Genomic DNA, 12936 nt, shown 5'->3' with positions numbered 1-12936 from the left:
TTTAGCGAGTCACCATCTAAAAACCAGTCCAGGTAGCGGTGGATGGACATGTACATACAAGCTTCGGATTGCACATAAAAATGAAAAAAATTAAAGCTAAGGCCAGTTCTGTGCCGATTTTTAATGGGCGTATATCAGATTCCTCAGCATCAAGTAATTCTTCCATGAATGCATTTGCATCAAGGTCAAAAAAGCGAGCCACATTTAATGGAATCATGCCGCCCAAAATCTTCACCATATCGAACTCCTCATCTTCGGTATCAGCATTATTGAAAGATGAAACTTTAAATAAAAACGGGGGGACACAAAATTATAATACATCGTTAACCGGTCCCATTCCCAAGGCACTTGATACTTCAAATATTAATCGGTTTGGGCTGAGTAATTATGAAAAAATTAGAGTGGTCGGACAAGGTAGCATACCTATTTCTTAATAATTACTACCTTTAATACATTTTTGGTACTCGGACAAGGCTTTTTACTGTTTTCAATATTTGCAGGGTCGTTTGGAGTGGCGATATTATATCGACGCAAATTTGATAATCATCACATTGTTTTCAAACAAATAAATTTAGCAGATCTGACACCATCCGAAAGAGATTTGGCTATGAACGAAGTTGAAGTATTTTCTAAGCTTCACCATCCAAATATAATTAGGTAGTTAACGTAACATTTAGATGCGTGCGTATGTACACGTCTATATACGCATATCTTTAAACTCACCATACAAATTTTACGTTGAACCATTGCTTAACTTCTTTATAAAAATTGCATACACTATTGAATTTGAATAATTCGACAAGGATTTCTCATAACTCAAATTAAATAAAAATAAAAGGAGTATAAAAGCACATGAGGGCTACGTGCGAAGAAATCCGGACAATTAATAGTCTACAGATTTGTTTGTAATTTTTTCCGTTATTCTTCTATTGAATATTCTTTAGTTTAGTAGTATAAATAAAAATTATTATATATTAGAAAGATATTTCGGGGAAAAAATCACCGAGAGAAGAAACAGAGAGAAAGAGAACCTATGTTGTATACTTACTAAATCGAGTATGTGATACATATTGTCTTGTCAGTATGGTTTTGGTCCTATTTGGGAACATAGCATTATGCTAGAAGCTCTAAGGAATGGTATGAAAATATTACTAACCTAATCTAAACTAAACATATATAACAACATTTTACCACAAAGCCAAATACCACACACGTAGAAAAACGCAGTTGGCCCTACTAACAACATAAGAATAAGACATCAAGTCACCCCTTGAGTGAAATTTTTTTGAAAAAAACAGCCGCAATTTCGAGAAGCAATAACGTTGATAAAAGCATACCAGTATTCAATATTGTATACATTTGATCTAAGCAATCTAAATATAATCTAAACAACAATTGTATACGTAAGCACAATTTTTCAAAATTTTCTATTACAACTTATCCATTTAATATAATATGTAAGGATGTCAAGTTTTGTGTCCATCTTCTTATAGGTAATACAATAATAATGTTCAAAATTCTAATTCTTTGGTATTGGTAAAAATTTTGTTAAGATATTAAGAGAAAAATCACTGTCATTTCAATCTTAATTCTGTTATTTTTTGTTATGAATACAAATTATAATTATTGAATTTTCGTTTACGGAATTTTTTTTCAGTTACTTGGGTAGCTTCATTAGAGACAACACCCTGCTGATTGAAATGGAATACGCGGATAGGGGCACCTTGGCTCAAGTTATCGCGGACCGTCTAATGAAAGATTATTTTCCTGAACGTTATATCGTTGCAGTTTTTGAGCAGATCTCAAGTGCCATCAATTACATGCATTCTGAAAATATTTTACATCGGTAAGACTTTGTAAAATATACATGCATACAGGTATATGGTATACATATAATTAATTTTTAGTACTCTGAATTTGTAAAAAATGTATATAAGACATTGTACACGATAATTAGAGAGTTCAAACGTTCTGATTTTCCTAACTCGTTATGTTTACAAACGGTTAATATATAATACCACGGATAAGCATGTTAGGTTTTAATATTTTTAAAAAGTATCCATAGCATAATATAATATAAGACAACTTATGCGTGTGGATCTCATAAACTAGATACTAGAGATAAGTCAGCAAAACTAGATAAAATCATTTATTTATAAAAAACATAGAAAAATGTATGAAAAAAAAATTGAAAAAAAACTATTTTTCCAAAATTCATATCTTTGGAACGAAAAAGAACACCCCTCTGAAAATTTCAGAATTTTTTTAGATATGTTAGAGGTATAATATAAAAAATTTTTAGGCCTAAATTTTCCCGGGATTGTTACTTTTTATGATTTTCCAAAATTCTAAATTTTTTAATATTAGTAATTTTCAAATTTTTGTTTCAAAACCATTTTTTTCCTATACATCTAATTGTCCTTTGAAAATTCACCAGCGTTCTTTGTTTAATATACAGTAGTTCCTGAAATATTAAATATATAAACTCATAAAATCCTTTCTTTTGGAAGAACTTTGTTTAATGATAAGACATAACTTTCCACCAAAATTCATTCGAATCGGTGGGGGTCGCGCCCAACTATTTGTCCATTTGACATGGAATGACCCATATGCTTAAGTTAAAAAAGCTATTGTATGATGCCAACAGGTAACAGGGATTTATGGGAGGAATTACTGTAAAGTCACCTATAAGTATTCAAGTTTTCATTCAATATTCATCATTTATATATGTATACACTTATCTTTTTTAGAGATTTGAAAACTGCAAATGTGTTTTTGAACAAACGAGGAATAGTAAAGATCGGAGACTTTGGCATATCAAAAATAATGAATACAAAAGTGTTGGCACAAACCGTGCTAGGAACTCCATATTACTTCAGCCCGGAAATGGTAATGCCAAGTCAATAATTATCATTTATTAAATTAACTAAAATTATTTGTTTAGTGCGAAGGTAAGGAATATGACCATAAAAGCGATATATGGGCATTGGGTTGTATACTTGGTGAAATGTGTTGCCTTAAGAAAAGTTTTGCGGCCTCAAATCTTTCTCAATTGGTGTCTAAAATAATGGCGGTAAGTTTATGATGAAAGAATCTACATCTTTAAAAGATTATTCTTAAGTACACATATACATACATATATGTAGCTGCATGAAATTTTTTTAGGGTAATTATACTACTATACCGACGGGCTATTCTTCGGGCTTACGCAGTCTCCTAGGCAATCTCTTGCAAGCAAGTTTCCACATTTTTATATGTACATACAGACATACATACATACATGTATATGTAACAGTCTTCTCAATATTTGCCATGCAACCATAACATTGTAGGTGGATGCTTCTCTTCGTCCAAATGCCTCTGAGATTTTGGAGTATTGGATTCCGCTTATATTTAGAAATTTGGGAAAAAATAAAGGGTAAGCGGCAAAACATTTCCACTGCCCATACGTACATTGCCCGCTCTATAAATATTTGTTTCGTTAGTTATTCTTATAATGATGATATACTTGCAATGAATCCTATTTCAAATATCTCAACTGAAGTACAATCAGCCAAGGAGAGCGTAGAGCTCAGTTTTTGTTTGGAGGCAGAGAACTCTAAACAAGCATTGACAGAGCTCCCAACCGGTCGCACCGAAAGGGAAGTAATGAATGCGGAAACTGCCATACCCAATGAAATAATTTGCAAGCGGTCAGTAAATAAATGCAAATACTAAATAACTTGACATAGAGAATTAATTAAATGTATGATTTTTTTTTAATTAGGTCCGTATTATACCAATTGAAGGCATTTGGCAACAGCTTCGGCATGAATCCTATACAGTTACCTCCCAAAGCTCGCATACGCTCAGTCGCTGCCAGTGACTCACATTTTGTGGTGGTTAATGATGGTAAGTGATTATTAAAAATAGGACAATTAAAATATATAGACATTTTTGTGTTGTCAATAAATATATATTTTTTATTATTATTATATTAATATGTTCCTCAATTTTAATTATTTTAATTAAGTATATAATTTTAAGATGGTTCAGTTTATGCGTGGGGAGAGGGCATACACGGACAACTCGGTTCATCTTCGCTTGAAGGTTGGAAACATTATCCCAGTAGAATGGAAAGCATTCGCAGTCACCATATTATAAGGTAAATTCATTCATTTAAATTAAATCAAGTAAATAATGGGGAAATTCGATTTTATAAACTAAAAGTTAGATGGTTTCGCATATTGTATATATGAATATAATAATGTCTTTGCGGAGCTTTCTTACTTTAAAATATTATATTTTTTGTGTTTTGATTCTGCTAACTGTCATAATAGTTAATGAACTCAAACCATATAATGATCGTGTAGGCACCATTATAAGTAAATGTATAGGTGTTCAAACTCTCGTATAAGTGTGCTTCGATATTCGAAATATTGGTGGATAGCCATCAAGAGCTGCAATCATCAGCGATTTCTTGTCATGGATTAATTCTCATTGTAATGAGTTTAAGTTACATAAATCTCTGGGTGCAGTTTGCTTTTTTGGATCCCGTAAAGTAAAAATTTCAATGCGACAAATCAGAACTAAGCTCGATTTTTGTGCCTTAACCTAACCTTAAGTGTACTAGATTACTTGCTATTCAATTATTCGATTTTTTTTTGAAGATTGTTCGAGTTCTTGCATACATATATTATATTCTATAGCGCATGCGTTGGCGATGGCTTCAGTATTCTATTAACACAATCGGGTAGCGTTCTCAGTTGTGGCGATAATTCAAAGTACGCATTGGGACATGACGAAAACAAGATATATCATACACCAAAAGGTGTAATAAAGCTACAAGATATACAAATAGAGAAAATAGCGGCCGGAACTGAACATGTGCTCGCTTTAAGCGCCGATGGTTCGATCTACGTTTGGGGTACCAGCGCGCATGGTGCTCTTGGCTTGGGTAAATTTCAAACACAGCAGTACGTTTATAAAGCATATGTTTACCTTTACATACATATACTATACACAAATAGGTGTTAAAGTAAATTCATTGCTATTTAACTAACTTTTTAAGGAAAACCCCACAAAAGGTTCTACTACCACATATGAATGGAAAGGCTGAGAAAATTTTTTGCGGTCCGAATATATCGGCAGTTCTCTTCAAAAACGGAGACTTGTATGCCTGTGGCTGCAACAAATACAAGAAGTTGGGGTTTAAAAAAAGCAACATAACAGCATTCGTATGTTTCTTCCATATAGACGGAATTTACGAACAGTACCTTACAAAAGTGCAAGTTACCAAAAATTTATAAATTGTCTCTTAGTAACCCGAATGAATAATTAATACGGTTATGTATTGCTTCGTATTTTAATAATATGTTGATATTAGTTTTTGCATAAAAAATGAGTATTTATCGGAGCAGGAATTTCATACTAGTGCACTTTAGTCAGCTACTGTACTATAGAAAGTTATACATATTAGCTTAAAATGTTCATTATTATTTTGTAAAATTGATTAGAAAAAACTACAATTGTCCCATAAAATCATTTCGGCGAGCTTCTCTTCAGTGCATACCATTTTATTAATGGAAAACGGTAGTGTTTACACGATGGGCCGCAATTCAGAAGGACAACTGGGAGTAGGACACACAAATAGCGTTGAGCAGCCCACTCTGGTGAAATTCATTGCACACCGCACCATTATAGTAAATACACGGGCTCTTTAACCACTCTAAATACTTTATATTCAATTATGTTTTTGTTTTAATTAGAATTGCAAATGCAATGATCAAGGTACAATAGTTACTTCTAAGGATAATTTTATAACCTTTTGGGGAACAAGAAATGGTATACCGGGCTTTGGAGAAAGTAACTTTAATACGGTCAGTATTTTATGTGAATTAACTGTTCAATCCTATTTATATAAAAATTGTTGATAGTTGCAAGGGCATAACCAAAACTCTACTAATTCTGATGTCAACAACAGCACTGTGGCTTTCACAAATTTCCTTGCCTCGATTTATAAATCTGAGCTACTTTTAAAACCTGTAGATCTTTTGTCGTGAGTACCGTAATTTCGAAAATGCCAACATGTTTTTATCATATGTAATCAATGAACTTTTAGTCTGTATGCATCTCAGGAGCAACGCGAAAAAGGCTACTATATTGAATTAAACAACATATATCTATTGCCGCACAGTGTTTTAGTGTTGGTGGACACCACTACACCGTTGGTATCCTCTCTGGAAGATTTGCAGTAGTGCATGAATAATGAAACAATAATTTTATTACATTTTACATTAATGTAATTTCTATTTATTTTAATTCAAATTCACTTAAATATATATGACAAATTTATAGCATATTTTTGAAACAAGAGAAAAATAAGCATTACAAATTATGATCAAAAGGCATTACAAAATTATGTTTAAACACATGGTCAGGCATTATTTTTTCAATAATTATATTCATATTGATATTGAATCTAATACATCTTTTATAGTTTTAGTTAGCATTGAAATTAGGGAAAATTTGTTATGGTCCCAAAAATTGAACTGCTAAATATTCAGCATAATTCATTTCTTGTCATATTTAATTTTCAGATAAGATGTTTTTGAAACATTAAATAACTATCGTCTGTTGTAAACTGGCGAATGCAAATGTTACTGATAAATGGTTACATGTTTTTATCAATTCACATATAATACGAAAATAAATCTTTAAGCTATGATATCATAAAATTACCAAAATGAAATTTTAGTAACGCGACATTTGACCGCCATACCGCCCTCCGCTGCCAAACAAACTTCCAGCAGTGTAACCACTATTAGAGCGTTCATTGTATGTCCGATCGAAACGGTCTTGCGCCGATTGCATAGGACGCCAGTTGTTGTCTTCGACCGACTTCTGCCACGTCGAGTTACTGTGCATATTTGACATGCCATTGCCGACGTAAGATTTGACACCACCTCCTCCACCAGAACTTCCACTCAAATGGGTAGATGATGCCCAAACACTACCGCCATTGTTAGAGCTGCCGTAAGTATTTGAGTTTTCATAACGTTTATTTCCAGATGTTGATGACCTACAAATTATAAAAATATGTATAAAATATATATTAAAATGACGAAAGGATATGGTTTACCGTATGTCATCGATGCCACTACGTCTGTACCCACTCGTAGAACGTTCCGAATCTACATAACGACCGGCGCTAGCCTTATGAATAGTTGAGCTGACATCGCGGCTTGTATGAAATGATGAACCACTGGTATTACCAGTTGTTGGAACATGACGAATTTCAACCTCACGCTTGTAGTCATCACGAGATGATTTGCTTGCCCCATAATCGTCTATGATTCGTTTGGATGAAGTTGACGCTAAGTAGTCATTATTACGCTTACCGTAATCATCAGTACTGCGTTTCGGTGGGACGACTGGGTAGTCATCCAACGCTGCACGCTTGGTACCCGCACTGGAAAAATCGTCGCGCTTTGAGTAATCCATACGTTTTGTTGTAGATGGGAAGTCATCAATGACACGCTTGCTAGATGATGAGCTATTATAATCGTCCCGCTTTTTATCATAGCTGTGGGTTTATAATCATATATTAAGTTTCAACATTTTTTTTTTTTTGCTCTAGGCGTTTTTAAGTTTATATATAGTGTAAATACATAGTTAAAACTTGAAAAAATCATGTTTTTTACCTTCTTGATGATGTCACGAGACTAGCATCGAAGCGCGGCGGTGGCGGCGCCTCGAAACGAGAATCACTTCCTGACGAACGTTTCCGATTGGCCACTTCGGTATAACGTTCATCGCTGGATCTTTTTGCTAGCCGTTTAATAGGATCCTCGCGGGCGTGCATAATCCTTTTGGCACAATTTAAACGAAAATTGGGAAAAAGACAAAATAAATGATTAATCCCTATACATATTTAAGTATTTATATTTTAATATTAGTTTAAAAGTGTTGACCATTTTGGGGATGATGCTTAATCACCTTGCTTACTCTACATTTCTGAAATTCTGAAGCGATTAAGACGTTATAGGGATTTAACTTATACAATTTTGTCATAATCACACTTTGTATACATCCAACAATCAGCATTCAAATACACATCCCGAAACTTGTTCACATTTGCCTCAGCGGCATTGACCGGAAGGAGCGAATAATACGGTTTGTGTTCGTGCATCATGTGCATTTGTATATGCGGGAGTGTTTTGGTGGATATATGTATATTTTATATTCTAAGAAACGAATAAATGAAATGGTTTACGCGTTCATACTTCATTTGTTGTCGTTTTAACTCGAGACGCTCCAGTTCGATTTTCTCTCGCTCTAGTTTTTGCCTTTCACGCTCCAAACGCAGCAATTCGGCTTTTTCTTTCTCCAAGCGTTCACGTTCCTGTGCCAGTTTTCGACGTTCTTCGGCCAAACGAGCTTCTTCTTGCCGTTGACGTTCGCGGATTTCTCGCCGACGCCTTTCTTCTTCACGTAGTTCACGTTCACGCTCTCTTAATCGTTGTCGCTCTCGCTCTTCTCGTAATTGTATGTACTCCCTCTGTCTGATGCGCTGTTCACGTTCACGATCCCTTTGACGTTGATCACGAATATTTCGGTCGTTGCGATTGCGGTCATTGGAACGGCTGCGGTTAGAATGCTGACGGATATTTCGATCTTTCTGCACATCTTTAGAAATTGCTCGCTTCTCAAGATTGCTAGCCACACTTTTTTCTTTCTCCTTTTCCTTTTCGTCTTTTTTATTTTGATCCTTCTCCTTTTCTTTGTCGCGTTGCTTGTCCTTCTCCAATTCAGGTTTCTTTGATGCATCGTCCTTCTTTGTATCAATAGTTTTACGTTTGTCGTCTCGCGTCTTAGAAGTCGTGTCTCGTATCTTCTTGTCTTCATCTTTTTTTGTTGCATCCACACGTGTTTTGGCGACACTAGTTGAGCTGCTGCCGATTTCGTTTTTAGTGCGCTCTACTGATATTATCCGCCCATGGAGCTCGGTGTGATGCAAATGCTCAATGCAACGACTGGCATCCGACGATGATGACATTGTTACGTAGCCATAACAACGTGTGCCCGGAGTTCGGGTATTGGTGACCACCTTGGCTCCGATAACCTTTCCATATTTGGAAAATATTGTTTTCAGATCGCTCGCTCTCGTTAATGACGATAACCCGGATACCCAAAGATTACGTGAAGGCGTTGTCTGCTTTCCTGTGGACGACGATTTTGTAGAGGTATTCGTTGAAGACTTTTCTGCAATTTCCATATAAATAATAGTGGAATAGTAATGGTGAGCACACATACAAATAATTTTTGCGTTCGTTTTGTAAGTCTTCATATTTTTATCTTTGAAAAAAGGAACTTGATTGTAAACCAGAATTTTGTATCATAAGTCGATATAAAATGTCTTCATCTACAATACAACTTTGTTTTTAAATTCATATAAACGTGCAGTTTAAATTATTTCTCTATAAATTAATCGACAAAGGAAATGTGAACTTTGGTTCTTAATTAGAAGTAAAATATATTAATCGAATACTCGGTAGCAACTTAGTGGGTATGTAAAATCCGGTGAACTAAAAAGCACCTAATTAACCTGTGTTAAATAACGTTGATCCTGCGCCAACTAATGATGATTCTGCGCCAGCTGATGATTCTCGGTGACACGTGTTAATGTAAAGTAACATCAATGCTGCTTGTTGAAAAGTACTTTATATGATTAACAGGAACTAATGAATCACTATTTCCTCTATTTATATGAGATAAACGTTATTACTCAGTGTGGAGATTTTAGATCCATAGGTTTTGTTGATTAGTAATCCTTTATTTGCATTTGCAACGTTAATCCAAAAATTGATCGGCATCAAATTGTTATCAGTTTTTTACAAAGCAAAAAATGTTTGTGTCATGATGGTGTCCGGCATTTTACTGACTTTTTCCGGTTTTAAATGTCAGTCATCTCTATAATATACATCACGTATATTATATAAAACTCTTAAGACGCATATAAAGTTGTTTTGGTGAATACTAGTTGTTACAGCAACGTGACCTTAGATTACCTTTGCTGTTCTGAAAAGTTATCAGCGTAGAGTACATGTTTTGTGCTTTCAATTTACTAACTATTAAATTACACTCATGCTAAAGGATTGTAAAATACTTCTTTTAGAAAGGTCACACTTCCCTTGTCGAATAACACCCTAGCATAAATTCAACCAAGCTAAAAACTTTCTTGAAAATCATATCACTGAGAACTAGTTTTTTGTTAAGCCCTACATCAGTGTCCATCTTGTATTACACTTTCAGCTGTTGCCATGGTTTATTACCCTGCATTTTTTTTGGCTATTTACCTTTGTCATCCTTCTGCGAAGTCTTGTTTGAAGATGATTTTTGTTCACTGTTTTCAGTTGGATAATCACGATCACATAAACAATCGAATTTCGGGTTGATTGAAGGTGAATTTAGCGGAAAAATATTAAAAGGAAATTAATTAGTTAAATATTCTTTCGTTGAAAGCTTCAAATCTTCAATTAATTTCGAATAATCGAGCAGTTGTTGGTATGTATTGTTTATATCAGCGAATAATGTTGATATTTGTAAAAGATGAACGGCCTAATAGTTGTGAGAAAGGCGCTGCAAACACATCTGTTCCTCATAAAGAATGTATCATTTCATCAACTCTTCCGTATATTTGTTTCTTTTAAAGTATTTTCTTGTTATTGCTTAGCTTATAGTCACATGATGGCTCCCGCTTTTGTGGCTCGTTTACAAATCTTAACAATATACAACACTATAACTGATATAAACTTACATACAACAGACAAATTGGAAAATAATGTTTGCTTGTGATCTCCATTCCCTTTTTGAAAGTAATTATGCTGTTAAGTAGCTGTGCTTTGGCATTCAACCAACCTAATGTCTTTATCCTTTTTGTCGCCGGAATTCTCATCTTTTCTCTTTGATTTATCGTCATCAGACTTGCTGCATTTACGTTCGTCCTTACTGCTGCTGGAGCCACCCTTGGATGTTCTTGTGTCCTTCAAAGCTGCAACCGTTTTTGAACTCTTTTGCGCTGAATTCCTGTCGGAAGTATCACCTTCTGCATCGGCTATAAACAACCGGCAAGCAACGGCATTTTACGAGGGAGAATAGTTATTTTTATTAGTTTTTAATTTAAGCTTGTTTCATTTGCTTTTGATTTCATTACAGATTCTGTCAGCATAATATATATAAGGATATATATGTATATTAATTTTATATTTCACTACAAGCGCTTTAGATCTGCGAGACTTGCAACACGAATAATATCAATTTAAACACATTGACGAGATTTAAATATAATTTACAAAGTGTATCTGTACTGTACAAAAATAAATAATTAAAGTACTCACTGCATTTTTCCTTGTCATCAGGTGCCTATAAAGTAAATAAATAAAAATCCATTTTAATAAATTAAGAATACTTAAGTTATAAATTTAAATACTACAAAGAAGCAAATAACAGCGGAACCTAGACTCATCAGAGATAAGCTAAACTGAGCGATAAAGCTACTTGTACATTTACTTATAAAATCGGGAGATCGTGCTACAAACAAATAATCTCTATTTTCTTTAGATATTTTATCTTTGCCTTAGATTAATAATAGCAATAATACTGAATAGAATACTGTTAAAATTAAGATGAAAATTAGGTATATAATTTCTCAGAAAAGTAGAAGCAGCTATCAATGAGATATTTACACTAAAAATTAAAAAAAAAAACTTAAATCAAAGGAGGCCGAAAAAATTGTCAATTTCATTATGTATAACTTTCAAATATAATGACTTATTCTTACCTCATCGTGCAAGAGTTTTTGTTCGTCTTCACCAATGGTTAAATTTATCGATTCTTCATTCGATTCGCCTGCATTTTCCTCTTCTCCCTCTGGTCCGTCATTTGAACCACTTCCCTTATCTACCTCAGCCCGCCCTTCTTCCTCGATGATTACACATTCATCATCTACATCACCTACTTGGTCGACTTCGTCATCCTCGTCGTTTTCATATTGCTCATTATCATCATAATCATCCTCTTCCCCCACATCCTCATCTTTAAGTGCTATGTCTTCGTCGTCGACGGGTTCTTCCTTAATTTTGATTTCCTCGACAGGTTTTATGTCAACTTTTTTGCAGGCCATAATTTTCTTACCGACGACTTTGGAATTGGGTAAAAAAATGTACTTACACGGATCTAAACCTTCACTTTTCATAGCCTAAATAAAATATAAAAATATATGAACAAACACACATGTGAAGTCAATTTTTACATGGATGTGTGTTATTACTACCTGTTCCAGCCGTTCTACCAAAGTTGCTTTAGCTCCAACAGTTTCCAAATTTCTTTTTTCTAACTCTTCTTTCAAATCACAAATACGTAACTCACTCAATTTTTTTCCAGAATCTGGCATTATAATTCAATTTCTAGACCTAATAATTATTTCGACAAATATACATTTGCAATGAGACACAAAATGGCTTCTTATCACAAAGCAGGGTTACTACCACACATGATTTCTTAAATTTGGCAGCACTGTTTCTTTACACAAATTAAATCTAGTACTTAAACTTAATTCAGAACTCCATATGACTCCTTTCGGATTTGAATTAGAGACTTTATGTCAGTTATTGAAGAAAGCGTCTTTTAGCAATAACACAAACAATAGATAGAGGCAGAGTAGTAAAATGAGCTGCTTTTGTTTTGTTCAGATAATATTTTTAATGTTTTTTCCTCAACAATATAGGTGTATTCCTCATACAACCCAGCATGTCACCTATCGGTTAAATCACTGGCATCACCATAGCAATATTCTGCTGAGTTGACAGTCCTTGGCCGAATAAAAATCCGTGTCCGTTTCGGTTAAGTAGGCCCGACTGTCGTGGTACCGAATTCTACCGCAACAACAGTAACAAT

The 12936-nt window shown here is 34.2% G+C and overlaps 2 protein-coding genes across 4 annotated transcripts; one reads left to right on the top strand and one right to left on the bottom strand.

Annotated features, from left to right (window-relative positions):
- The first annotated feature begins 6 nt into the window (after positions 1-6).
- niki (nimA-like kinase) lies at positions 7-9243 on the top strand. Of its 2 annotated transcripts, XM_036377389.2 has the most exons (16): positions 7-414; positions 501-657; positions 1658-1846; positions 2751-2889; positions 2945-3073; positions 3166-3234; positions 3333-3418; positions 3486-3692; positions 3767-3891; positions 4027-4144; positions 4689-4955; positions 5051-5216; positions 5496-5681; positions 5748-5858; positions 5916-6037; positions 6101-9243. In XM_036377389.2, exons 1-16 carry the CDS (start codon positions 81-83, stop codon positions 6234-6236), a joined length of 2541 nt encoding a protein of 846 aa, XP_036233282.2. In that variant the 5' UTR covers positions 7-80; the 3' UTR covers positions 6237-9243. The 2 variants fall into 2 exon arrangements, with proteins under 2 accessions (XP_036233282.2, XP_036233280.2); XM_036377387.2 differs by lacking the exon at positions 3166-3234.
- On the bottom strand, positions 6259-12509 carry Saf-B (Scaffold attachment factor B). 2 transcript variants are annotated; one of them, XM_036377386.2, is made up of 10 exons: positions 12314-12509; positions 11822-12238; positions 11379-11403; positions 10900-11095; positions 10338-10384; positions 8265-9243; positions 7683-7847; positions 7380-7564; positions 7121-7328; positions 6259-7060 (listed from the first exon to the last, which is right to left on the bottom strand). In XM_036377386.2, the coding sequence occupies exons 1-10, from the start codon at positions 12431-12433 to the stop codon at positions 6733-6735; spliced, it is 2670 nt and encodes an 889-aa protein (XP_036233279.1). In that variant the 5' UTR covers positions 12434-12509; the 3' UTR covers positions 6259-6732. The 2 variants fall into 2 exon arrangements, with proteins under 2 accessions (XP_036233279.1, XP_014093929.1); XM_014238454.3 differs by having other exon boundaries at positions 7121-7564; positions 12314-12508.
- Positions 12510-12936: the final 427 nt, after the last annotated feature.

Source organism: Bactrocera oleae, chromosome 2 (genome assembly GCF_042242935.1).
Source record: "Bactrocera oleae isolate idBacOlea1 chromosome 2, idBacOlea1, whole genome shotgun sequence".
Classification (NCBI taxonomy): domain Eukaryota; kingdom Metazoa; phylum Arthropoda; class Insecta; order Diptera; family Tephritidae; genus Bactrocera; species Bactrocera oleae.
This window is presented reverse-complemented; position numbering and strand designations above follow the sequence as displayed.